The 27,129-nt window shown below is 47.1% G+C and overlaps 1 protein-coding gene and 1 long non-coding RNA gene across 3 annotated transcripts; one reads left to right on the top strand and one right to left on the bottom strand.

The window, feature by feature from the left end:
• The first annotated feature begins 997 nt into the window (after positions 1-997).
• Positions 998-8,344, top strand: LOC145522579 (uncharacterized). The gene is made up of 4 exons (XR_014066041.1): positions 998-3,606; positions 4,180-4,587; positions 4,752-5,416; positions 7,821-8,344. It is a non-coding gene; the product is annotated as an uncharacterized LOC145522579 (long non-coding RNA).
• SMO (smoothened, frizzled class receptor) lies at positions 2,461-27,129 on the bottom strand. Of its 2 annotated transcripts, XM_081531287.1 has the most exons (13): positions 26,207-27,129; positions 12,048-12,162; positions 11,157-11,362; positions 10,277-10,486; positions 9,864-10,036; positions 9,309-9,528; positions 9,090-9,213; positions 7,596-7,688; positions 6,521-6,629; positions 5,408-5,593; positions 4,834-4,982; positions 4,196-4,330; positions 2,461-3,977 (listed from the first exon to the last, which is right to left on the bottom strand). In XM_081531287.1, the coding sequence occupies exons 3-13, from the start codon at positions 11,301-11,303 to the stop codon at positions 3,565-3,567; spliced, it is 1,959 nt and encodes a 652-aa protein (XP_081387413.1). In that variant the 5' UTR covers positions 11,304-11,362; positions 12,048-12,162; positions 26,207-27,129; the 3' UTR covers positions 2,461-3,564. The 2 variants fall into 2 exon arrangements, with proteins under 2 accessions (XP_081387413.1, XP_081387412.1); XM_081531286.1 differs by lacking the exon at positions 12,048-12,162 and having other exon boundaries at positions 26,207-27,128.

The raw sequence follows: 27,129 nt of genomic DNA, 5'->3' as shown, positions 1-27,129 counted from the left end.
CAGACGCAAGATGCTCGACACTGCTAATTATTAGAGAAATGAAAATAAAAACTACAATGAAGTATCACCTCACACCAGTCATCACACACACACACACACACAAAAACCCTACAAATAGGGAATTCCCTGGCAGATCAGTGGTGAGGACTTGGCGTTTTCACTGCTGGAGCCCAGGTTGGATCCCTGATAGGGGAACTAAGAGCCTGCAAGCCGTGGGTGTGGCCAAAAAAGAGTCTACAAATAATAGATGCTGGAGAATGTGAAGAAAAGGGAACCCTTCTATACAGTTGGTGGGAATGTGAGGTGGCGTAGTCACTATGGAAAACAGTATGGAGGTTCCTTAAAAAACTAAAAATAACATATGATCCAGCAATCCCATTCTTGGGCATATAGCTGTAAACGATGAAAACTCTAATTTGAAAAGATACGTGCACCCCACTGTTCATAGCAGGTCTATTTACAGTAGCCAGACATGGAAGCAACCTAAATGTCCATCAACAGATGAATGGATAAAAAGGATGGGGTATATATATATATATATATAACTCAGCCACAAAAAAGAATGAAACAATGCCATTTACAGCTACTTGGATAGACCTAGAGATTATCATACTAAGTAAGTCAGAGAAAGACAAATACCATATGATATCACTTGTGGAATCCAAAAAAAAAAAAAAATGATACAAATGAACTTACTTACAAAACAGAAATAGACTCACAGACAAACAAATTTATGGTCACCAAAGGGAAAAGGCAGGGAAAGATAAATTAGGAGTTTGGGATTATATATAAAATCCACTACTAAATATAAACAACAAGGACCTACTATGTAGCACAGGGAACAATATTCAATATCTTGTAATAATCTATAATGGAAAAGAATCTGAAAAATATATATGTAACTGAATCATTTTGCTGTACACCTGAGACTAACACAACACTGTAAATCAACTATACTTCAATTTAAAAAAAAAAAGAAGAAAGAAATTAGCTCTACTACTGTTGAGAAGAACAGTGATGGCAAGAATGAGCAAGGTGGGCAAGCACAAGGGGATGTGGGAGGCCAGAGGGAACACAGCATGGGCAACCTGGATAGGAGGAAAAACCAAAAGTCAGACCTAAGAGCAGAAAGAGTCTGGACTGAAGAGTCAGGAAGGCCCTGGGCCCAGTGTCTGTTACTAGCCATGAGGTTGTGGGCAAGTCATTTTGCTTCTCTGAAGTTTGTTGCTACAGAAAACTAGCTCCTCTGCCCCTTCTGAATTAAAGGAGAGGCAGCAGAGTGCAGGGACTTTCCTGGTGGCTCAGGCGGTAAAGAATCCGCTTGCGATCTGGGTTCGATCCCTGGGTCGGGAAGATCCCCTGGAGGAAGGCAATGGTAACCCACTCATCTTCTTGCCTGGAGAATCCCATGGACAGAGGGAGTCTGGCTTGGTCCAGTCTGTGGGGTCGCAAAGAGTTAGATGTGACTGCATGACTAAGCACAAGCACAACACGCAGAGTGCAGAGGCCAAGAGCCAGGTGACCCTGGAGCCAGACAGCTCGGATGGAATCCCAGCATTATCACTTTCTCTCCAGCAAACTTTTGAACTTTTCTGTACCTAAATGTCTTGGGGGTGTTAACAGTGCCTCTGAGGCCTGTTGTGAGAGTCAACAGGTTAATAGATATGAAGTGCTCAGAGCTAGCAAGCATTTAATAAGAATTAGCCCTTACTGTTATCATCATCATCATTATCCTTACACACATGTAAAGTACATAGTAGATAATCAGTGTTAGTTCCCTTTCCTCTTCCTTTGGAATTTGGCTCTGGCAAATTGCTTGTGTCCCCATCACTTGAGCGACACCCATAAACAGGCACACTTAATACTGCACAATACCCTCTGAGTCGTCTGTGGGTACCACCCCATTTCCTCCACCCCCTCTTCCTTTCCACAGGATCCTGAGTCCAGTTTCCAGTTTCCTAGTGACATCTTTCTGGAGGAAGTGGGACTAGCAGGCTTCCCTCAGAGAAGCCTGAATTTCTCTGATAGCCCAAGGGGAGGAAGCTATGGATGCGAATGCACCTGGTCCCACAGACGTCCCTTGTAGAGGCAAGAGGTTCCCAGAGGGGGCCTGGGATTGCCATGAGGATCCATGCCCACTTTCACTCCCCAGCAGGAGACACTTACTTCCTGCAAGTGTCATCACTGAAGGGACAAGCTGCATGTCCTTTCTCATTCATCTCATGATCAATAAGCAGTGAGGCAGCTGTGGCCAGAGCCTTTGTCCATATATAGAACCAACTGGCCAGGAAGGACAGCCAGCACATTAAGCTGACATCGGCCTGACATCTGTCAGTGGTGACCTCATTAGAACCGAGCTCTTGGCCTTGCAGAATAGCTTGCAGAGGAAGTGAAGGACAAATGAGATCACGACCAGGTAAGTGGGTCAAGACGGGGCCTACGGAAAGAAGCACATCAATAGATTATACAAAAACCTTTTATTTACTGTTTATATTTTGTCGCCTTATCCCTACCCCCTGATCTGGAACCCAGCCAGCTGCTAAAGCTTCCTGCTGTCTGGTTCTTGACACTGGGGCCTTGGATGGGGGTTATGAGAGGTGGGAACCTCTTCACCCACAGACTAGAAGTTGAAGGAAGCATTCCTGCCTGGCTGAAGTGTCAGCAGCTTCCCAAGGGTAGCTCCTCAGTCAGAGGATCCATCCCCCAAGAGATAGCACACATCTCTCTGAGGCCCAGAGGCTTCCCATCACTTGCAGCTTCTCCACCACGCCAGGCTCTATGGCTGAACCAACCTCTCACCTGGAGATGGAGCCCAGCAGCAAAGGGGTAGGGCATGGGGACAGGGTGGAAAATGCTGCACCCCTGGGTCCTAATCAACAAACAGGAAACAGGAAGAGGCTGGTGTGAAGGCTGGCCTGGTTGAACCGAAATGGGAAAGGGGAGAGGAGGGTGCTACAACACCCAGGGTGGGTTACTGGCCTGTGGTGGAGCCAGCTGGACACTTTTAAGAGAGGTTACAGCCCCTACGGGAGTAAGTACTCCCAGCCCCACAACCAACCGGAAGGGGGAGAAAGGAGCTCTGTCCTCAGGTGGACAAAGGGATAATGACCCAATGAACACTTTTGGTCTGAGAGTGCCAGGGAAGGGCACCCACTGGCACACACAAGGGCAGCCAGCCCTCCTCTGCCAGACAGGGGCTGGCCACCACAGCCTATGCAAGTATGCATGCAAGCCCATGCAGCCTTGCCTGCACCTTTACCGCCACACTAGGAGCTCTGCATACCCATGACCCTGCTGGAGACTGACGCTGCCAACCAAGTGGGGCAGAAGCAAGGACCCTAAGCTCCAGAGCCCTGCCCCGGTGAGGCCTATCCATGGAGATGTCAGGGCTCCTTCCCGTAGTCCTGGTGCTGTGAGTCGTCCACATTGAACTCTCCCAGGAAGGCACTGGGCCCTCAGGTGCTTGGGAAGATGAGATCCTGGAGAGAAGCACACTCAGGGAGGAAGAAGAGCCCCAGCACGGTATTTGTTCCTCCTTCTTGTTGCAGGTCCTACTCTCCAGGCTCAGAAGTCGGAGTCTGCATCCATGAGTTCCGCCTCCATCAGGTTGGTGCGGGAGTGAATGGGCCCCAGTCCCTGCCGGCGGCCCTGCGCCCAGGCCATAGGGGCTGGGGCACTGGGCTCTGGGCAGAAGGGGTTGGAGACCAGGGTCCAGGCTCCAGGTCGGCAGGACTCCCCAGGTCCCCAGGCACCCGCAGCCACCAGGCACTTTTGTCGGGGTAGCTGTGGCAGCCGAGGGACCGCACTGGAGGCGGAGGCAGGGCCCAGGGCAGGGAGGTGAAGCTCCGGGGGTGGCACCAGCGGGCACACCTCCTTCTTCCTCTTCCTCCGCTTCTTCTTCCGGCCCAGGCGCTTCTCCAGCTCCGGGGAGATCTCTGCCTCAACCAGCCACAGGTTGGCTTTTTCCTCCGGGGGCACTGACGATGGGAGAGAGAACGTGAGCCTGGGACTCTAAGCTCTGTGCGTGTGGCATCTTCTCTCCCCAGGCCCCTGCTCTTGGAGCCGGGGACCCATGCTGTAGTTCTCCAAGACCTTCCCCTCCCTCTTCCCTGCTGGCAGCTCCTGGCACTCCACTCCCAGGACTTTCTTCCAGCCTCAATATCCCCCACCTTCCTACAGGAGCGGAAACCCATACCTGGCGTTGCCACCGGGGTGACAGACACATCCTGGGGCAGTATGGCGCCTCTCCGGGCCACCATCTTGGTGACGTGCTGGGCCCAGGCAGAGGACACGTCGGCTGAGGGCTCATTGAGGTCAAAGGCCAAGCCCGCTGTGCGGATGGAAGGAAAGGATGAGGTACCATGACTGCCCAAGCCCTCACCGTGACTACTCTTTCCGTATTCGATACCATTCACCTTCCCCCAGCCCTTGGCTTCCACTCAACTTAGCACAGAAAGCCCACCCTGGTGAGCACAGCCAGATCTCTACCCATCATCCCCATGGGGGCCTGATGATACGCCAGAGACCCAGTGCCTGAAACCTGACTTCCGGTAGCCCGGGGAGAACAGCCGGAGAAGACGGTTGAAGGTGAGGAAGATGAGTCCTTTGGAACCAAACCCAGCAAGCAGACCCAGGGGCAGAAACAGAGAGGGGAGAGTAGCCTGGGATAGAGTGGTGGGGGAGAGTGCGGGGAGGCGGGCGGGGGGGCGGGGGTTGGAGAAGAAGGAGTATGTGAGCGCCATTCCTCACAGCCTTGCAAACAGACCATGAAGCCACACCAGACTGGAAGGGAACTGGAAACGGGCTCCAGAGGAGAACAGAGTGGAAGCTCACCCACGGGCCCGTCGTGGGAGACGGTGTGCATGCTGAAGGAGAGCTCCTGGCCTGGGTTCTGCAGCAGCTCCCGCCGCTTGGAGAAGGCCTTGGCGATCATTTTGCTCTTCTTGATCCGTTTGGGTTCATCATCACTCTGCCCTGTCAACCTGAGGGCAGAAAGAGTGGGGGAGGGACATGGAGGAGCACCGCTTCCCCTCAAATCTTGCAAAAGACCAGCAAATCCATTCCCTCCAGGAAAGGAGCCTCCAGAGGGCCTCAAGGGCCCTGAAGAGTAGAGGTCTTCTCTGCCAGAAAGGGAGCCTAGAATGCAGGGCTTCTGTGCCCAGCTCTCGGAATCACTCGTCTCTTAGAAGACACGCTGGCGCAGCCCTTGGCCCATCCTCGCAAGGACACAAGGTGTCACCAGGGGGCAGTGGTGAGCCACAGGAAAGGCCGCTTTCGGCTGCTCGGGCCCCTTAGAAATCACACCTGCTCAAGGCTGCGCTGGGACTTGAGACCTGACCGAGCCTACAGGATGATGAGGCTGAGAGAATGGGGCAGCCAGGTCAGGATGGGCTGCTGCTGACCCCACCTGCACCAGGTACGCCTCCAGATGAGCAGCGTGGCCTTGGTCCAGACCCAGGTGCTCATGGAAATGCCGGTTCCAAACATGGCAAATAGGTTGATCTTCTCCACCAGGAGGCTGGGGCGGTTCTTGATCTCACAGTCGGGGATGGGCTTCTTGGTGGGCAGCCCAATGGTCACATTGGCCTGGCACCTGTGGCGAGAGGTAGTAGACAGGTGAAGCTTTCTGAGTCTCCTTGGTGGCTGCCCAGACTATCAATCCCAACACTAGAAAGAATGAAGCCCACATCAATGATTTGCAATCCTAGGTGATCATTAGAGTCACCTGGGAGCTTTTAATGACTCGTGATGTTTGGGCCACACCCCAATCAATGAAATCAAATTTCTGGGGGAGGGAGCCAGGCATTAGGTCTTCCCACACACTGGAAGCTGGAGCCTGAAGCACTCAGGATTTTTTTAATTAATTTATTTATTTGACCTCGAAGGGTCTTAGTTGCAGCATGTGGGATCTAGTTCCCTGACTAAGGATCAAAGCCAGGCCCCTTCATTGGGAGCATGGAGTCTTAGCCACTGGACCACCATGGAAGAAGCACTCAGGATTTTAATGAGCACTTTAACTCCTATTCCTGGTATCAATATAGACTGCACTTCTTGAAGTAGCTGAGATGCCTTACCCTTGCAGATTTAGCATCATGTGACACAAAAAAGCACAGGCAAACACAGAAAGCATTAATGGGTTGTTAACCTGTTGTAGAGAGATAACTATTTCTGTGCAGGGATTTGCAATAAGCTCTATAAAGAGTCCATGAGAAGTAGAGAGCAAGATCTGTGGCCAACGCAAGAGGTGGGGAGAAGCCAAAACACACAATGGCTTAACAGTCACAGACGCACCAGCCAAGCAGCCTTGGGGATGCGAGGGAAGGGCGGAGCTGGGCAGGGACCCCAGGGCTGTCGGCCATGTCTGCAAATTACAGAGCAACGAACAGTGTGGGCACCCAGAGCAAGATGGGCAGTTTCTCTCGCCCTCTGAGGTTGGAACCTAACAGACCTCTGCTGGACCGCAGAGAGGGGTCTCCAGTGCCCACCACTGCAGCCCCCCAGCTCCCAGTCCCCCACTCACAGCACATAGTCCCGGAAGCTGCGCTCCCACTCAGCCTGGTTGAAGAAGTCGTAGAAGTGGCAGCTGAAGGTGATGAGCACAAAGCCAAAGGCCAGGAAGCCAAAAATGCCTGTGGAGGGTCAGGGGTGGGGCAGGGCGTCACCCATCCCAGGTGTGGGAGCAGCGGTGGGGAGGAGGGTGTTTGCTCCACACGGGCCTGAAAGACTCTGGGGTGACTTCGTGCTGGGCTCAGTTTAAGAACTGTTTTCTCTACAAACTTATGGTTACCAAGGTGGGGGAAGTGGGGCAGGGATAAATGAGGAATTTGGGATTAGCAGAGAGAAACTACTCTATATAAAATACATAAACAAGGTCCTACTGTATAGCATGCTGCTGCTGCTGCTGCTGCTAAGTCGCTTCAGTCGTGTCCGACTCTGTGCGACCCCATAGACGGCAGCCTACCAGGCTCCGCCATCCCTGGGATTCTCCAGGCAAGAATACTGGAGTGGGTTGCCATTTCCTTCTCCAGCGCATGAAAGGGAAAAGTGAAAGTGAAGTCGCTCAGTCGTGTCCGACTCTTAGCGACCCCGTGGACGGTAGCCTACCAGGCTCTTCCATCCATGGGATTTTCCAGGCAAGAGTACTGGAGTGGGGTGCCATTGCCTTCTCCGACTGTATAGCATAGGGGACTATATTCAATATCCTGTGATAAACCATAATGAAAAGAATATGAAAAATATCTATCTATAGATATATATATCTCAGATATATATATCTGAGTCACTTTTCTATACAGTAGAAATTAATATTGTGATTCAAGTACATGTCAATAAAACATACAAAAGAATTGTTTTCTCCAAAATAAGATAAGAAATTAGAGGCACTTAAGGGCTCTAAATAGGCCTCAAGTGTTGACATGAACTTGAATTCTTCCAACTGAGAAGGAAGGTACCTTCACTTTTGAGCTGCTACCACTAGCATCATTGCCAACACACACACACACACACAGCCTAGTCTTGCCCCCTGGCTGCTAACTGCTAACTTTAACCTCCAATACCCTTCCCCAGTGGGCATGGTGATGGACTGACCCACTCACCCAGACGCAGCATGGTCTCATTGATCTTGCTGGCTGCCTTCTCACTCAGCAGCCCAGGGTGGTTGCTCTTGATGGAGAACAGGGTCATGACTCCTGAACATAAGGGAAATGGCAGACATTAGTGGGGGCCAGACCACTCTTCTGGGAGGGATGGGTGTGTGGCATCCTAGGAGGGTCCTATGGTCCTGGAGTCCTAGGTCTGATGACTCTTGTGCTGATTTAAAGCTGGAGGAAATGGAGACACTGGAGTGCAGCTGGTGGCAGACATGCTATGGACTGGAAAGACTGGAGCAGGGCAGACAGACAGTGGAGACCAAAGACGCCTCACTCCTGGTCCAGCCTCCCCAAGAAAGGCAGTGGGTCAAAGTTATTATGAAGAAAAAGGCCAAAGAGACCCCAGGACAGTGCTATCCAAGAGAAATATAATGTGAGCCATACTCATAATGTCAAATTTTCCAGAGATGGCTGGATGGCATCATCAACTCAATGGACACGAGTCTGAGCAAACTCTTGAGAGATAGTGAAGGACAGGGAAGCCTGGCATGCTGCAGTCCATGGGTTCACAAAGAGTCAGACATGACTGCGCAACTGAACAACAACTCATAATCTCAAATTCTCTAGAAGCCACGTTCAAAAAGTAAAAGGACACAAATGAAATTAACTTCAATACACCTTAAAAACAATAAATCATTGTCTACGACATTATCATTTCAACGTGTAATCCAAATAACAAGCTGTTAATGAGACTGTTTACTTCTGTGTGTGCTTGAGTCTTTGAAGTGCAGTTTGTCTTTTATGCTATGACACGTCTCAACCTGGACTAGTTTCAACACACGTGGCTGGTGGCTACCACACAGGAGCACACAGATACAAAACACACACCAGAGGCCCAGCCACTGCCAAAGAGAGGGAAACAAGGTGGGCTGAACAGGAGCTGGGGGAAGAAACTGAAGCTTACAGAGAACGCTCAACAGAAATGAGCTCAGACACGGAGGCTCATTGTGGAGGCGGCAGATTGAAACAGAGAAACGAGGAAACAGAGAATCTGTGTGTGTTGTGAAAACTCTGCGTGTGTTTGCACTGTGGGCAGAAAGGAGCTGATAAACCAAGCTCCAGAGACTGAGCGTGTATATAAATTCAGGGCACACGCACGATGGAAGGCCCACGTGGACAAGGTAGGTTACTCACGGTGTTTATCACACAAGGGCATCTGGTCAGAGCTGAGCAGGGGTAGGGACCCAGCCCAAGCTCCACTCAGCAAGCTGTGAGCCCTCACACAAGGCCAGATTAAGGGCAGCATTTTTCTGGCCAAACAAAGGTGCTGCCCCACACCAAGTGTCGTGGTGCTGTGTCCGTCTGTGGTGCTGTGTCTGTCCTTCCCGTTTACCCCAAGGCCCCAGTGAGCCAGCTGAGGCCCTGCCTCAAAGGCAGCAGAGCTGGCAGCTCCTGGTTCCTGCTTACACAGAGCAGGTGCTCAGCCCAGTCCTCACTCACCTCGGATGAGGAAGTAACCTCCCACAATGAGCACCAGGCCGATGGGGGCCAGCACGAAGCCAGCGCGGTATCGGTAGTTCTTATAGCCCACAAAACAGATGCCGCTCACAGAGTCCCCATCCACCTGCAGGAGGAAGGAGTAGGGGGACAGAGTTGGTCACTTTCTCCCTCACCCAAGTCCACCCCACATGGGTCCCCACCCCGTACCAGTCACTAGACCTGGGCCACGGCGAGGATTGCCACAGTGAGGACAAAGGGGAGTGACCACGTGAGCAGGTGGAAGTAGGAGGTCTTGCCCGAGAGAGGCTGGTAGGTGGTCCCCAGGGCTTTGAAGGAGGTGTGCCAAGCATAGGTGAGGACCACAAACCAGACGACGCCAGCCATCAGGGCGTAGTACACGATGACAAAGATGATGACGCAGGACAGTGTCTCGTTGGAGCTGCGCAGACAAGTGGGGCGTCACTTGGGGCGCTCATTCTGTATTCCGTCTACCAAGTCTCCCCCCCTCTGGCCCTGTGATCCCCAGACTCCTGGCTTCTAAGGTCTGGGGGTTCTTCTAGGAGTCAGGGCTTGGAGACCGGGCTCAGGTCAGAAGTGAAGAAGATAAAGAAGATGTGAAGGGTCTAGGCTCTAGTGCTGGAGACCTTGGGTGCAACAAGGCAGAGCTGAATCCCACGCTGAAATCTCCATTTTCAGTGCAACCTGCCTCTTTTGTGGAAAACAGGCATCAGCCTTTTCCCCTCGCCCTTGCCTCTGGGAACCCAGAACACCTACGTGGGCTCCCCGAGCCTCATGGTGCCATCAGCACGGCAGACGATCTCCCGGCGGGCCCCATCCATGAACTGGGCCAGCCAGCCAATGCTGCCCACGAAGAAACACGCATTGACATAGAAGAGGATGACGGCGGGGTAGCGATTGGAATTCCGCCAGTCAGCCACAAATGTGGCCTAGGAGAGAGAAGAGAGGCCCGTTCCGTGAGGTTAGGGCTGTTCTGCCACTCTTATCGGAACCCGGAACCCCTCTAATCACCACCCTTCCCTGAAGACCTCTGTAAGTCCTCCTTCCCTCGACTCCCAGAGCCCAGCCTCTCATGGATAGTCGGCTCCCTCCCTACTTTACAGGCACCTGAGGGCCCCGGGCCCCCACCTCTCCCCATACCCTCCACCCCGGGTCTGCCCTTCGCTGACCAGGGTGAAGAGTGTGCAGAGGCCCGTGACAGCCCCAAAGGCTGCGATGTAGCTGTGCATGTCCTGGTGCTCGGCCTCGGTGAAGAGCGGGTTCTGACACTGGATCCCACAGCCCTCCACGTCCTCATACCAGCTCTTGGGGTTGTCGGTCCGAACCAAGGGAGCCTCGCATTGGCCTGAACTGTTGAACTTGATGTTCTGCACCTCATTCTGGCAAGGAGAGAAGACAATATGACAGGAAGCAGTAGGCTCGAGGTGACCTTTGGTTTAATAAGAGTTGCAGGGTTAGCACAGCAGAGAGGCTGAAAGCACAGGCGCTGTAGACAACCTTCCAGCATCTGAATCACAGCCTTGCCGCTCAGTGACCACATAGCCTAGGGCAAGTTATGTGACCTCCCTGGTAGCTCAGTTTCCTCATCTATAGGACAGCAGTACTTACTTCATGGTGTGATCTAAGGATTAAATGAATAAATAAATGTAAGATGTTTAAAATGTATTTGGACAGTAATAAATAATGATTACTATTATTATTATTAATGTGCTCTCCTTCACCCCAGAACTAGATCCCATCCCTGTCTTGGTGTCTCTTGCCATTTTACATGTGCAAGACTTGATTCCCTAAATAAACAATAAACTTTCTGAGAATAGGTTTGTCACTCATGACTCCTGTAACCCCCCACTGCGTAACAGAGTGGGTGCTCAAAAATGTTTTATAGCTAGATAAGATAATCCCTGATGGACTGGCCCAGTTTTGGTTAGGGTCTGTGGCTTGCTGAGCCCATGACTTGGGATCTTTTAGCACAGAAGGCTCTGAGCTTCCCTGCCCCTGCTGGGCCCTGTCCCCATTCCCAGCTCAGCCCCGGCCCCACGGAGCACTCACCGGGCAGCCCTCGGGGAAGTGGTCGGGGGTGCAGCGCAGGAAGTCAGGCCAGCCCCGCTCCCTCTCCACGATAGCACAGGGGCCACGGGTGGCCTGGCAGAGCGTACGGCTGGGCAGCTCCACCCGGTCGTTCTCACATTTAGGCATGTACACAGCACACAGTAGGGGCTGGATCACTGCCCAGCAACGGGGGGCGTTCCGGAGGCCTGGGGGTGTAGCCACAGTGTGGATACATTGCAGTGAAGACCCCTCCTCACTCTGACCCACAGACCCAGCTGCACCCCTGTTCCCTGGGTCTAAGGCATCTCTCTTGGCCATGCTGCAGGCCATGACTGCTCAGCACTGTCAGGTACAGTGTTTCTCAGCCAGGCATTTGGGTGGCACCATTCTTTGTGCAGGACTGTCCCATGTACTGCAGGACATTTGGCATCCCTAGAGCCTGCCCACTAAATGCCAACAGAAACCCCAAGTCCTGATGACAACCAAAAAAATGCTCCCCACCCCTCCCACTCCAGGGTTGGGACTGGAAGAGACTTGAAGAGGACTTCTGGGACACTGGTGATATTCTATTTCTTGATCTGGTACCAGTTACACGGGTATATTTACCTTGTGAAAATCAATCTGTGCCCTTTTCTCCATGTATTAATATAGTGCAGTTCATTAAAGTTTTTAAAAAGCAGCCCCCATTTCAAAATGACCCACTAAGGGAATGTTGGCACCTCTGGCTGAGAACCCAAAATCAATTTACCTTTTACTTTTTCAGGGGCATTCTTAAACTTTCTACAGTCCATGGGGAAAGAGGGCTGTGGGACCCACCCCCACAGGGCCCGTGCACCAGATCCAGGAGGTGTTTCCCCTTCCCCAGACCCCCCGGACCCTTGTTCCTCTTACCAAGCTGAGGTGGGAGAGAAAACAGGTAGGAGCTTAGGAAGAGGTAGTCAAGGGAGCCATGTACTCCAAAGCCAGAAGAGGAAACAGGAAATCAGATGGAGAGAAACAGAGGAGGCTGTATCCAGTGCAGGGGGAGGAAAGGTCTTGTCAGCAAGATGGACGACGCAGGTGAAGGTCTCCCAGCACCTCCCGCCCCCCCACAGCCCAGGCCTCTACCCTGCTCCCCCGCTGGCTGAGCTCACTCAGCATTCCATCCCTTTGCTCCTCCTGAATCATCCCTCCTGCAGGAACACCTATTTCCCAAACAAGATGTTGTATTGGAGAAGCTTCTGAGGAAGTGAGGGCCAACATGGGGAAGTCCCCAGGTTGGAGCTGGTGGGGGCAGGTAACTTCTCTTTTGGGGAGGGAAGGCTAAGAGCCTGGACCTCGCAATTTGGCCTGCCTGAGTCCAAACTGTGGCTCTACCATTTCCTGGCTGTGTGATCTTGGGCAAATTACTTAATCTTGAGCCTTAATTTCCTCATCTGTGAAATGGGGATAATAGATTTAGTGGAACTGTGGTGCAGAGTGAGATAATGTGCCAAATGTACATCGCACAGTACCTGTCATATACTAAGCACTCAAGAGATATTAGCTGTTACTGTTACTTATCTGAGGCCTCTGACCACTCACCTCTCTCACTAGCAAAGCCTATTCTAAGGGTGCAAAGCAAATTCCTGTTGCTTAATAGGCAATGTGCTTGGGGGACTTCCCTGGTGGTCCAGTGGCTAAGACTCTGCACTCCTAATGCAGGGGGCCAGGTTTGATCCCTGATCAGGGGAATAGATCCCACATGCTGCAACTAAAAGGTGCAGCATGCTGCAACTAAAGATCTCACATGCAGCAACTAAGACCCAACACAGCAAAATTATATATACATATATATTTTTTTTTTCTTTTTTTTTTAAGTGACAGACTTTATTTTCTTGGGCTCCAAAATCACTGCAGATGACTGCAGTGATGAAAGTGACTGCAGCCATGAAATTAAGATGCTTGCTCCCTAGAAGCCTGGTGTGCTGCAATCCATGGGGCTATAGAGTCAGACATGACTGAGCAACTGAACTGAACTGATATTTTAAAAGAAGACATGTCCCCAACAACAGTTCTCAGACCTGACTCAAATCAGAATCACCTGGGGGACCTTTATCCCTCTAGATGGAGAACCCAGTCTCCGAAATTCTGACTGCAATGGTATGGGTGGAGGACACAGCAGTGGTTGCCAGGGGATGGAGTAGGAGAGGACTTTGCCTACCAAGGGACATCATGAGGGAACATTTGGGGGTAATGGGGCTGTTTTCCATCTCGAATGCAGTGGCTGCATCCAGAATGCTATGCCTTTGTCTAAACTCATAGAACTGTGGCAACAAAGAAAGTGAATTTTACTGGATGTTTATTAAACAATACATTTTAAATAGGGAGGAGCTCCCTAGAGTAAAATGTATTTTAGAGGAGCAACAGATAGACGTTTAATAAAGATACTGTGGAACATGGGCTGGTCTTAAGTGACTTGCTCTACCAATAAAACACAGTGGCAGTGATGTTCTCAGACTCTCAAGCCTAGATCATAATAAGCCATTCAGTTTTTGCCTGGGTCTCTTAGAACCCTTGTTCTTGGAGCCCAGATGCCATGTAATCAGATTAACTATCGCGAGGCTGTCCTGCTGAAGAGGCCTGGTGGAGAGACTGCACAGACAGACCCTGGGGCCAAAAGAAGAAAGGGAAAGTTCAGTTCAGTTGCTCAGTCATGTCCGACTCTCTGTGACCCCATGGACTGCAGCACACTAGGCTTCCCTGTCCATTACCAACTCCCAGAGCCTACTCAAACTCATGTCCATCGCGTTGGTGATGCCATCCAAACATCTCATCCTCTGTTGTCCCCTTCTCCTTGAAAGAGAAAGAGATGCTGGGTTTTTCAAGTTCCCAACTTTTCCAGTTATCCCAGTGAAGGCTACAGACACCTGGGAACAGAAGCAAGCCATCCCTGCTGAGTGCTGCCCAGATTGTAGACTCATGAGCAAAAGGAATGGTTCTTGTGTTAAGCCACCAGGTTTTGGAATGCTTTGTAATATAACAATAAATAACTATTAATAGAACACATGTACACACGTACATACAATATCCTGTTATTTTTCTGGATTTTGTGATATTTGTGGTAATTATCAGCTTTAAATATATATATATATATATATATATATAATTTGTTTATATATTTGGCTGCACTGGGATCTTAGTTGCAGCATGTGGAATCTAGTTTCCTGACCAGGGGTCAGACCCAGGCCCCCTGCATTGGGAGTTCAGAGTCTTAGCCACTGGATCACCAGGGAGGTCCCAATTATCAGCTTTTTAAAGTATGCAATTTGTTTTTCTTTTTTCTCATTTTAAATATTGTTTTGTACTTTAAAAATAAAATCCTCAAGGAAAAGATAGATTATTAAATAAATCTTGAAAGATAATTGAGGGGACTTCCCTGGCAGTCCACTGGTTAAGACCCCAAACTTCAATGCATCGGACTCGGATTTGATCCCCCGTCAGGGTCAGACACGACTGAAGTGACGCAGCAGCAGCAGAAGCAGGGAACTAAGATCCCCCATGCAGTGCAGTGCAGCCAGAAAAAAAGAGAAAAAGAAAAAACAAACCTACTGCATAGCACAGGGCACTCTATTCAATACACTGTAATGATCTATAGGGAATAGAGTCTGAAAAAGAGTGGATATATGTATATGTAAAATGATGCACCTTGCTATACAGCAGAAACTAACACAGCATTGTAAATTAATTTTAAATAATAAAACAATAAAATGTAATAAGATTAATTTTAAATATAAAATAAAAATTAATTTTAAAAATAAAAACTCACTGAAGAAAAGCAAAAAAAAAAGAAAAATGAAATTGCTTTAAAGAAAAGAACGACAATTGATGAAGCAGCTTGGGAAAAAAATAAGTTGGATCCTTACCCCATTTCTTACATAAAAAATAAACTCCAGATGAATCAAAATAGCTACATTATTTTTTAAAAATTAGACTACTAGAAGAAAAAGTGGAAAATGTTTTTTGAAAATCCTGGAGTGGAGAAGGCCTTTTGAAGTATGACAGAAAACTAAAAATTTTGAAATAAAATATTTGAAGAAAAGACTTCAGAAAAATAGATAGTGGCTTCCCAGGTGATGGTGGTGGTAAACAATGAACCTGCTTGCCAATGCAGAAAAATAGATAAATTCAGTAGGGTGAAAAACAAGATCATAAGAAAAGCAACACACTGAGAAAATATATTTCCAATAAACATCACAGGTAAAGAAAGAATTACTTTCCTTATGTGCATAAAGCTCTTCTAAATCAATAAGAAATTCATAATCCTATAGAAAAATGGGCAAAAGATAAACGACAGATCACACAGAGAAAATACAAATGGCCTTTAAAAACATAAAGAGATGCTCAGTCTCAGTAAATGTGAAATAGAACCATATTTTTTTAATCTTTAGAAGGATAAAGATCAAAACATTTGAAAATGCTATATTGGCAAGAGTGTAGGGGAAACTGGCAGTTTTGTACATTTTTAGTAGGAATAAAAATTATGAAACACTTGTGAAGACTATCTGATACTAGCTATCAAATATACTCACAATCCCACTTTATATGTTCACAAAAATCATATATAAGATTACTTATTGTAATATTGTTTGTAATAGCAAAAGAGTAGAAACATCCTTAATATATATCCATCAATAGGAGACCTACTAAATAAAATGTCATACATCAGTATAATAGAACACTATCCAGGCTTGAACTATTTGTGATGAAATGAAACAACCCCCACTGTGTCCTGTTAAATGGGTGCAGTTGAGTAGAGGACAGCCTGGAGAACCACTACTAGTTATGCGAGGGAAAATAAGAACACATATACATTTGTACATATGTTAGATTCTACAAAAAGACACACAAACCAGTGTTGGCGGCTGCCAGTGGGAGGGGAAATGGGGAGCAGGAAGCAGAAATGGAAGGGTTTAACTTTGGTTACTTTTCAATTTTGTACTACCTATTTTATTAAAGTAATTAAGCTTAAAAAATATGCAAATTACTGGGGTGAGGGAAGCTTCCCAGAGAAGAGAAGGAAATGCAACTGGCAACAAGAAGAAAGGGGACATCAATTTTATCTATTTTATTTCTTTATTTCTTTTTTTTGGCTGTGAGACTTAACCAATGGACTGCCAGGGAATTCTCTTGTTTTATTTCCTTAATAAAATATGAAACAAAAAGAAAAAATATGAACATAGGTGTTGTAATAGTTTCTTCACTTTTTCTATATTTATGTACTTTAAAAATAATATTTGCCACAATTTAAATTTTAAAAAAGAATTTGTGTGATTCTGATGATCAATCAAGTTGAAAACCATTGTGCTAAGGATGGTTCAGCATTAGAAAATTTCATCAATGCAATTTATCACGTTGACAGAAAAAAATCATATGATCATCTCAACAGAAGAAGTGGTTGATAAAGTTCAACATCCATCCATGATAAAAATAATAATCGGCAAATTAGGAATAGAAGAAAATTTCCTTAATCTGACAAAATATAACTACAAGATTCTTATACCAAATATCACCTTTAATGGTGAAAGGTATAAAAGCTTTCTCTTTAGAATGAAGAAAAAGTCAAGGATGAAGACTGCTGCTACTATTATCGCTTCTATTTAACCATGTACTGGAGGTCTTAAGTAGTGCAGTAAGGCAATAAAGAATATAGGACATATAGCTTGAAAAAGGAGAAACAAAACTCATTATTCACAAATGAGATGACTTTGTATGTATATAAATTTAGTTTACTGGATTTAAAATCAATTGTATTTCTATGCATCAGCAACAAACAAAATGAAATGTAAAAGCACAATTTATAACAGCATTAAAATGTCAAGTACCTAGGAATAAATCTAACAAATGGTATTTAGAACTTTTTGCACAAAACTGCAAAAAATACTGAGAAAATTAAAGATCTACATAGAATACTTAATGAAATGATTAGAAGACACAATATTGTAAAGATGTCATTGTTTTCAAATTAATCTATATACTCAATGTAATGCAATCAAAACCACCAACAAATACTTTTACATGAAAATACAAAGGATTAAGAATAGACCACACTGTCTATTAAACAGTGCCATGCTCTAAAGCAGAGGTTCTTAGCCTGGAGGTCACAAAGAGAATTTAGGGGTCCATGAACCTGGATGGGAAAAAATTGTATCTAACTGAAATTTAGTCTTTCCCAATTATGAATGTGAGCAACAAACCACAGAAATGTTAGCAGTACCTGTGGCTTTGTCACAAATGGAAATCAGATACTTTTGTTGGAAACATCTCAAAATATTGTTACTGCTCATCTCTACCTTGACATTACAATGCTTATTAAACCCACACTAAATCTTATCTAGTGTACTAATAAAGAAGTACACAATACATTAGATTGCAAACTTGTTTTTCAACACTTGAGGACTATATTTCAATATAATTCATTTCTTTTGTAATCCTATATGCTTTTCAATCCTATGTGTCCTACTTTACGAATTAAAAATATTATACTGAGAAGGGGCCCATAGGTTTTACCAGACTGCCAAAAAGGTTTATAGCTCAAAGAAGGTAAAGAACCCTGCTATATTGAAACATATACATTACCATACGTAAAATAGATAGCTAGTGGGAAGTTGCTATACAACACAGGGAGCTCAGCCTGGTACTCTGTGACAACCTACAGGGGTGGGATGGGGGCTGGGGTGGAAGGGAGGTTCAAGAAGGAAGGGATATAGGTATACTTATGGCTGATTCATGTTGTTGTATAGCAGAAACCAACACAACACTGTAAAGCAATTATCCTCCAATTAAAAATAAAATTTAAAAAAAGGACCATGCTATAAAGATATGATAATTAAAGGGACTTCCTTGGTGGTCCAGTGGTTAAGACTCCAAGTTCCCAAATCAGGGGACATGGGTTTGATCTCTGGTTGAGGAACTGAGATCCTGCATGCCCAGAGGCATGGTTAAAAAAAAAAAAGATATTATAATTAAGATGGTATGATAAGAGATAGACAAATAGATGTATGGAATGGAATAAAGATCCCAGAAACAAAAACATATTTGGACACTTGATTTATGGCAGGCCAATACAGAAAAGAATTTTTTTTTAAATAAATGATGTTGAGACAATATATATGATACTGGAGTTCTAAAAAAATCAACTCCAGGGACTTCCCTGGTGGTCCAGTGGTTGAGACTCTAAGCTCCCAATGGAGGGAGCATGGGTTCAATCCCTGGTTGGGGAACTAAGATCCCACATGCTACATGTCCAATAAATATATAAAATAAAGTATTTAGAAAAAAAAATCAACTCCAGGTGAATTATATACCTAAAATGAAAGGAAAGAAGGTAACAGAATGAATTCTTTACTTTGTGGTACTGAAAGGACTTAAGAGTAAGACACAATAAGCACTAATCATAAAAAGTTTGATAAATGACTACTACAGAACTTCTGTCCAACAGAAGACACTGAGAGAATGAAAAGGCAAGCTGCAGAATAGAAAGTATTTTCAATACTGACAATCAATAAAGGACTCATATATAGCATATATAAAGAACTACAAATCTTACAAATGTGACAGATAGTCTGACAGAAAAATGGGCCAAAGATCTGAACAGAGGCTTCACAAAAGAAGAAATCTAAGTGGCCAGTGAACACACATCTGAAATGGTGCTTAACCTCACTAGCAATCAGGGAAATGCAAATTAAAAGCACAAATACATACAACCACACAGCCACTAGACTGGAAAAAAAAAATTTCTTTCAAACTTTAAACTTTTTATTTTGTCTTGGGGTATAGCCAACGAGCAATGTTGTAGTAGCTTCAGGTGAACAGCAGAAGGGACTCAGCCATACATACACATGTATCCATTCTCCAAACCTCCCTCCTATCCAGGCTGGCACATAACACTGAGCAGAGTTCCATGTGCTATACTGTAGGTCCTCGTGGGTTATCCACTTTGAAAACAGCAGTGTGTACATGACCTTCCCAAACTCCCTAACTATCCCTTCTCCTCGGCAACCATAAGTTTGTTTCCTAAATCTGTGTCTCTTTCTGTTTTGTAAGTTCATTTGTAAAATTTCTTTTTAGATTCCACGTATAAGGGATGTCATGCGATGTTTCTTCTCTGTCCGACTTACTTCACTCAGTATGACACTGTCTAGGTCCATCCACGTTACTGAAAATGACATTATTTCATTCTTTTTTGTGTGTGATAATTGTTTATTTAAATTTAAAAAAATTTGCAGCATTGTGTTGGTTTCTGCCATACAACAATGCAAATCAGCCATAATTATACTTACATCCCTTCCCTCTCAAGCCTCCCTCCCCTCCCCCATCCCAATCCTCCAGGTCATCACAGAGTGCCAGACTGGGCTCCCTATGCTACACAGCAATTTATCACCAGCTTACAGCTGATAGTGTATATATGGTGATGCTACTTTCTCCATTCATCCTACTCTCTCCCTCCCTCATTGCGTCCACAAGTCCATTCTCTACACCTGCATCTCCAGTCCTTCCCTGCAAATAGGTTCATCAATATCAATTTTCCTTTTAATGGCTAAATAATATTCCATGGTATATAAGTACCATATCTTCTTCATCAGTTCCTCTGTTGATGGACATTTAGGTTGCTTCCATGTCTTGGCTATTGTAAACAGTGCAGCAATGAACACTGGAGTGCATATATCCTTTCGGATCATGTTTTTCTCCAGATATATGCCCAAGAGTGGGATTGCAGGGTCATATGGTAGCTCTACTTTTAGTTTTTTAAGGGACCACCATACTGTTCTCCATAGTGGCTGTACCAATTTACATTTACACCAACAGTGTAGAAGGGTTCCTTTCTCTTCATCCAGCATTTGTTTGTGGATTTTTTGATGATAGCCATTCTGACCAGTATGAAGTAATATCTCATTGTAGTTTTGATTTGCATTTCTCTAATAACCAACAGTGTTGAACATCTTTTCATGAGCCATCTGTATGTCCTCTTTGGAGAAATGTCTAGTCAGGTCTTCTAGATTGGCAAAAATTTAAAACACTGACAGTACCAAGCATCAGAAATAACATGGAGTTATGGTGACTCTTCTACAGGAATAGTGAGTGTAGAAGTTGATACAATCATTTTGAAAAACTGGCATTATCTAGCAAAGCTGATATGCATGCCCTCTTACCTAGTGATTCCATTTCTCTCAGTATGTACCTAGGGAAATTTGACCCAGGGGCACCAGGATATATAGAAAAGAATATTCACAGCAATGTTATTCATAGTAGCCAAAAACAGAGATAACTTAAATGTTTAAGAACAACCAAAAGGAGACTTTCCTGGTGGTCCAGTGGTTAACAATCCACCTGCCAATGAGGGGACATGGACTTGATCCCTGGTCTGTGAGGACCCCACATGCCAAGGAGCAACTAAGCCTGTGCACCACAACTACTGAGCCCAGGTGATGCAACTACTGAAGCTCGTACGCCCTAGAGCACATGCAATGCAACAAGAGAAGCCTGTGCATCGCAACAAAGAGTACTCCCGCAACTAGAGAAAGCCCTCGAACAGTAACAAAGATCCAGGACAGCCAAAAACAAAAACAAAAAAGAACAATAAAATAGATAAATTGTGGTATATTGGTACAATGGAGTACTAGTCGGCAATAAAAAATAAGCTACAACAACATGGATGAATTTTACAACATAATGTAGAGCAAAAGAAATAAAACATAAAAGAATACACACAGCTCAGTTCCCATCTGTTTAGAGGTAAAAAACATGCAAAACTGAAATACACCATTCAGGGATTCCAAAACTAGATGGTAAAACTATGGAGGAAAGAGGGAATGATCATCAAAAACATCAGGGTAGTGGTTACTTCTAGAAGAGGAGGGAAGGAGATGTGATTGGAAAAGACAGAGGGAGCTCCCGGGTGGCCCACCATCACTTGACTCAGGTGTCACTTTATATTTATTTATTATTTAGTACCTCTGTGTCATATGCACCTTCTGTATACAGGCTACATTTCACAACTCAAAAGGTAAGAATCTGAAGCAAAAATGAAAACTTGAGCCAGTAGGTGTTTCTCCGTATTTTTATACTTTCCAAAAATATATATTTTAAAAATGATTCTGATCATCAGCCAGGTTTGGGAACGGCTCTAAGGAAATTCTTTCTGGTCTGCCTTTGCATATAACAGACCTCCTCTCAATCTCTCAGCTAGATGTCTGAGTAGCAAACGAGAAATTCCTCCCAGCTTCTCCAGCTCCTTCCTACCAGCTGCCCCCAGCTGGGGGACAGGGCTGCACACCCCTGCACACACAGAGCACAGCAGTGGTCAAAGAGGCTACGTGCTGGTTCTCAGGGACGTATTTCCCCTGCCAGCAGCAGGTCTCTCTGCTTTCTTGTCCCATTTACCAAACCAACCAGGTCTGGCCAAAGGTGGGCTATGGCCTGGATAAGTATGTTTGTCTGGTCAGCTAGGAATGCCTGCGAGGAGACATTTCAAACTATCCTGGGGTAAGATGCTGAGTGCCTCAAGAAGCCCAAATTCAGAGAGTTGAAAGATATAGGAGAGACAGACCTGAGTTCTATATAAACCTACAAATTGGCCCAACGTGAGATATTCCTCACTTCCAAAGGCTCAGCAGTCTAGGCTGAGGAAGCTCATAGTGGCTACCTCTCTTCAGCAACTCCTATTCTAGGTTTGGCTGAGCACCAAAGAATTGATGCTTTTGAACTGTGGTGCTGGAGAAGACTCTTGAGAGTCCCTTGGACTTCAAGGAGATCAAACCAGTCAATCCTAAAGGAAATCAGTCCTGAATATTCATCAGAAGGACAGACGCTGAAGCTGAAGCTCCCATACTTTGGCCACCTGATGCAAAGAGCCGACTCATTAGAAAAGATCCTGATGCTGGGAAAGATTGGGGGCAGGAGGAGAAGGGGGTGACAGAGGATGAGATGATTGGATAGCATCATCAACTCAATGGACACGATTCTGAACAAACTCCGGGAGATGGTGAAGGACAGGGAAGCCTGGCGTGCTGCAGTTCAAGGGGTCGCAAAGAGTCAGACAAAACTGAGCGACAGAAAAACAACATCAACAATTCTAGGTTTGCTGGGACTCTCCACACAGATGGCTTCCCTGGTGACTCAGCTGGTAAACAATCCGCCTGCAATGGGGCGGACCTGGGTTCGATCCTTGGGTTTGGAAGATCCCTTGGAGGAGGGAACAGCTACCCACTCCAGTATTCTGGCCTGGAGAATTCCATGGACTGTATAGTCCATGGGGTCGCAAAGAGTCAGACACGACTGAGCGACTTTCACTTTCCACACAGATGTCCAACGAGCCCCTCTAATTCATATGACCAAAACGAACTTGTACTTTCTTCCTAAACCTCCTCCTCCTCTAGCATTCTCCAGCTTAGTGAGAGGGAATGATACCACCTTCCATCCAAGCCTGAAACTTGGGTCCTCCTGCTCACTCATCAGCAAGTCCCATTGGTTCTACTTCTGAAATCCCAGGATCTGTCCACTTCCTCCAGGCTGTCACCCCAGTACTGACCACCATCATCTCTACTTCAACCATCCCTTCAACAAGCAAACCGGCTTCAGGCTTCCCCTCCTCCCATGGCTCCTTCACATAATACTCAAGGAGATCGGTCTGAAATGCAAATATGATTCCATCTCTCTTCATTAAAAGCCTTCAGTGCCCCCTTCTTATTTTCGCAAACATCCAAACTTTCCAATATGGGATAGGAATCCCTTTATTTTCTAATTCTCTAGGTCTTATCTCTCAGAATCCTATCCATCATATGCCTTGATTCAGTTCTACTGAAATTCTCATACTTCCTTACAAGTATCAAGCCCTCTCGCCTCTACACCTTTGTGCATCTATATCCTCTTCCTATCCCTTCCCACCCAAATCCTCCTTGGCCCCAGAAACTCCTACTTATTTCTCAGATTGTGGGTTAAATGTCATTTTCTCTGGGGGTCTTTCCTTGTTCCCCAAAGTCTTCTGTGTTCCTTCAGCATCCTGCTGCTGCTGCTGCTAAGTCGCTTCAGTCGTGTCCGACTCTGTGCAACCCCATAGACGGCAGCCCACCAGGCTCCCCCATCCCTGGGATTCTCTAGGCAAGAACACTGGAGTGGGTTGCCATTTCCTTCTTCAATGCATGAAAGGAAAAGTGAAAGTGAAGTCGCTCAGTCATGTCCAACTCTTAGTGACCCCATGGACTGCATCCTACTAGGTCACAATACCTCGTAGAGGTGTTGCTAAAGCCTGGTTTAATTGTCTGTCTTCCCTTGACAGCAGGGATCCTGTCTGTATTCTCCATCTTTATCTGCCCCAGAAACTGATCCAGGATGACTTGTAGCCAGCACCCAAACACCTAACTGAATGAATGAGTGGACAGCTATGTACTCAGAACTCTGAGATTAAAAAAAAAAAAAAAAGGAAAGAACAAGTCTCTACTTTCAGGTTTACAGACACCCTAAATCATTTCCACCTACAAAAACACCTCCAAGAGCCAGATGACACTGACTACGTCTTAAGCCAAATCAAGTCTACTAGCTCAGGACAGGACAAATCACTAGCCAGAATGCTTAGCTGAAGGCTTGTCTGTGATTCTCACTTTTGGCTCTGGTTCACTCTACCCACTTACTGACCCAGCTCACACCTATACCTACTTCTGGTTCTACTTCACATAAAACATCTAGCAGAAAGACTAGACATAGAAAAGGAACATCCAGGGACTTCCCTGGCAGTCCAGTGGTTAAAACTTCACCTTCCAATGCAAGGGGTGTATGTTCAATCCCTGGTCAGGGAGCTAAGATCCCACATGCCTTGCAACCAAAAAACCAAAACAGAAACAGAAACAATATTGTAACATATTCAATAAAGCCTTTACAAATGATCCACATCAAAAAAATCTGAAAAAAAAAAAAGAAAGAAAAGGAACATCCAGAAAGCATATGGGAATGGGATTGAGCTGAGGGATGAAGGGTGACAGCAGAGAAGAGCTCAGAGAAAACTAAGGACTAGGGCTCAGTGCCGGAACCCCTGCAGGACTGTGCCACACCAGAGCCACAGCTAGTGAGGTTCAAACCTATGCAGTCAGCAGATGGTTCTAACTCCTAAACTTTTTTGCCAAAACCACTTCTGCCCAACAACTGCTTTCAGGAGCTTGGGCTGGAGAGAGGTTCATACCCTTCCTCCTTGATTTGATGATAACTACAGAAGGGCAGCATCGCACATGCATTTAAGTTAGGGGAATTCAACCATGAGTCCCTGTAAAATAAATAAGAGAGAGAGATGGGAGGAACATATCCTTTCATAGTGTGAGCAGCTCAGAACTGGGTGAGATTCTAGTTCGGAGACATTTAGAGTTTCCATACAACTGGCTTCTAAACTCAAAGATGGAGAAGGAAATGGCAACCCACTCCAGTATTCTTGCCTGGAGAATTCCATGGACAGAGGAGACTGGCAGGCTATAGTCCATGGGGTCACAAAGAGTCGGACATGAGTGAAGCGACTTAGCAAACTTAAAGAAACCTTATTGATACCTTTCTTTTGTGTGTGTTTTTTAAATTTTATCACTTCTGCATTTTTGTAATTTTAAAAACTAAAATTATATTTTCTATGTATGCCCCTTCTTATATACTGTGCATTACTATATGTTGCACATGCATACAAACATATTACCATAAAAGAGGATATGAACACAAAGTTACAGAGACCTTACGTTGTGGCCGTTTGTGAATTTTTCAAAGCTACTGTTGATTACACATGGTTTCTGCCTACATGTTGACTTTAGAACCCAATACCCATAAAGGATGTGGCTCCACCATGGGTACCATCCTCCAAGTTCTTCCTCTGACATCTGTACCAAGCCAGGAATGACATGGCTTTGTTCAACATCCGGCAAAGACTCAGAACTCCAGCGGTCAATGTGACAATGACAGGCAGCCTACAAACACTTCTCTATCAAGATTCTGGGGCAGAACGGACATGTGGGACATCCAAGACCTATCAAAAGAAGGAGGTTCCCAGGTCTGCTCCTGGCTTTCAATTTTAGTTTCTGTTTCTTCAAGGACAATTTTGGAACCACACTAGCTACAAGCAAGGTGTGGCAAGGCAAGTTCCCTTCCCTTATCTTTAGGTCCCCAGCCCAGAAGAGTGACAAGTGGGGAGCTAATCCACACCACACTGCTAAAGAAGGACCTGCTTGGGTTTAGTCTGCAGTTTTTCAGATCAGGTCATAATCCCAGCATGAGGAGAGGGTTCTGGGACTTCAGGCCACCATGTAAGTATCCAAGGGCTCGGACACCCCAGACTTAAATGTCCTTCCTCAACGCAGACCAGTCTGAGAACCCAAATTTCCCAAGAACACACAAATGATGGTTAGAAGAGTCTCATTCCTTCACAACTTCGGACAGGGAACGGAGTCCCCATTTTTCAGATGAGGAAACTGAAATCTCCTGTCAAAAGCAAGACAAGACCACAATCCTCTGGACTTCTGGCTCCAGAGGAACAAGATTTCTGGAACTTTCTGATTACCTTTTAATTACTCATTACCAGGGGTTTCTTACCTTTCACAAATTTCACTCAATTCTTTCTCCCCATCTTCTCTCAATGCCAAAATCTTCTACCCCCCATCTTTCCCTTTTCCCTCTCCAATTCGATTTCCTGGTCTCTGCTCCAAGGTCTAAACACCTTGCATTCCCGAGGACCCCGCTTCCAGAGTGGTACCTACGTGGAGCATCTCTTCTTAAATTAAAAAAAAAAAAAGTCCTTTCCTGTGGCTCAGAGCCCTCATTCCCCCTCATCCTTTGCTTCCTACCCTGCTCAGGCCCTTTGTGACCCACTCCCTCAACTTCCTCGCCCTCCCTCTTCATCACCCGAGGGTCTCAAGCCTGCCTCCCAAGTTTCTGACTCTGTTCCTCCAACTCTCCCGGTTGCTGCTCCCACCCTCTCACAAGCTCAGGCCCGAGCCTATTCTTTCGGAGAGTCCCCGCAACCCACCGCCACGGCCCCCCGACCCGGGCTCCGGCTCCCCCGCGCTTACCCGACCAGAGCACGAGCTTGCCGTGCGCCTCCTCCTGGGAGTCCGAGTCCCCGGCCAGCAGCGTGGAGGTGGCCCCGTAGGGCAGCGCCGAGCCCAGGCACACGTTGTAGCGCAGCGGCTCGCAGGGGGCGGCCCGGCCGCAGTGGCTCAGCAGCGGCGGAGGGCCGGTCACGGCCGCGCTCCTTCTCGCGCTCCCGCCCGCGCTCCAGAGCCCCGGCCGGGTCGCGTTCCCGCTCAAGGCCGCCCCCCGACCCGGGCCCCCTAGCAGCAGCAGCAGCCCCAGGAGCAGGAGCTCCGGCCCCTGTGCGAGGCGGGCAGCGGCCATGGCCAAACCCGCCAACTCAGCAGAAGCCCCGGCGCCCCCGCCCGCTCTCCGGAGCCCACTCCCCCGGCCACACGCGCCACCCTGGGGACCGTAGACGCGGCTCAGGCGACCTGTGCGCCCCGAGAGTCCGGTGCCGGGTCCCCCCGGACGCCCCGCGCGCCTCGGGCCCTCGGCGCCCAACTTCGCAAACTTTGGAACCCGGGGCCCATGTTGGGCGGCGGAGGCCCGGGCCGGGATGCACAACTCTCTACCCCTTCCTGGCAATCCAAGTTATCTTCACCCCCGGGACCCCCCTGGGCCCCCAATCTCCAGCCCCATTCCTTCTCCCACCACTAAAACCACCTCCTGGCCCCGCGATGGAGGCCAGGCGCGGGCCAGGGGTGCGGGACTGGGTTCCCCAGCTCCGCCTCCGCGCCGGCCCGCCTCCCAGACGCCCCCTTTGCGTTACCGCGCCTCAGCCCCCCGACTTCTCCCCGCCAACTACCCGGCTCCTTTGTTGCTCTAGCTCGCTTGGCTCTCTGGAATGCACGGGCCTCACCGAGCCAAGCCCGCCGCCCCCCCCCCTTCACCACCCCACGGCTGGGGGAGGGACTGGCCG

This window comes from Giraffa tippelskirchi, chromosome 10 (assembly GCF_054371585.1).
Source record: "Giraffa tippelskirchi isolate mGirTip1 chromosome 10, T2T-mGirTip1v1.2.pri, whole genome shotgun sequence".
In the NCBI taxonomy this organism is placed as follows: domain Eukaryota; kingdom Metazoa; phylum Chordata; class Mammalia; order Artiodactyla; family Giraffidae; genus Giraffa; species Giraffa tippelskirchi.
The sequence above is the reverse complement of the archived record's forward strand: the minus strand, read 5'-3'. Positions and strand labels throughout refer to the sequence as shown.

Coding starts and splice junctions, on each gene's coding strand:
- SMO (XM_081531286.1), bottom strand. CDS start 26,531: ATGGCCGCTGCCCGCCTCGCACAGGGGCCGGAGCTCCTGCTCCTGGGG. Junction 10,487..11,156: donor ACTTCCCCGAGGGCTGCCCG/GTGAGTGCTCCG, acceptor TCTCCTTGCCAG/AATGAGGTGCAGAACATCAA. Junction 4,983..5,407: donor TGGAGGCGTACCTGGTGCAG/GTGGGGTCAGCA, acceptor TTCTGCCCTCAG/GTTGACAGGGCAGAGTGATG.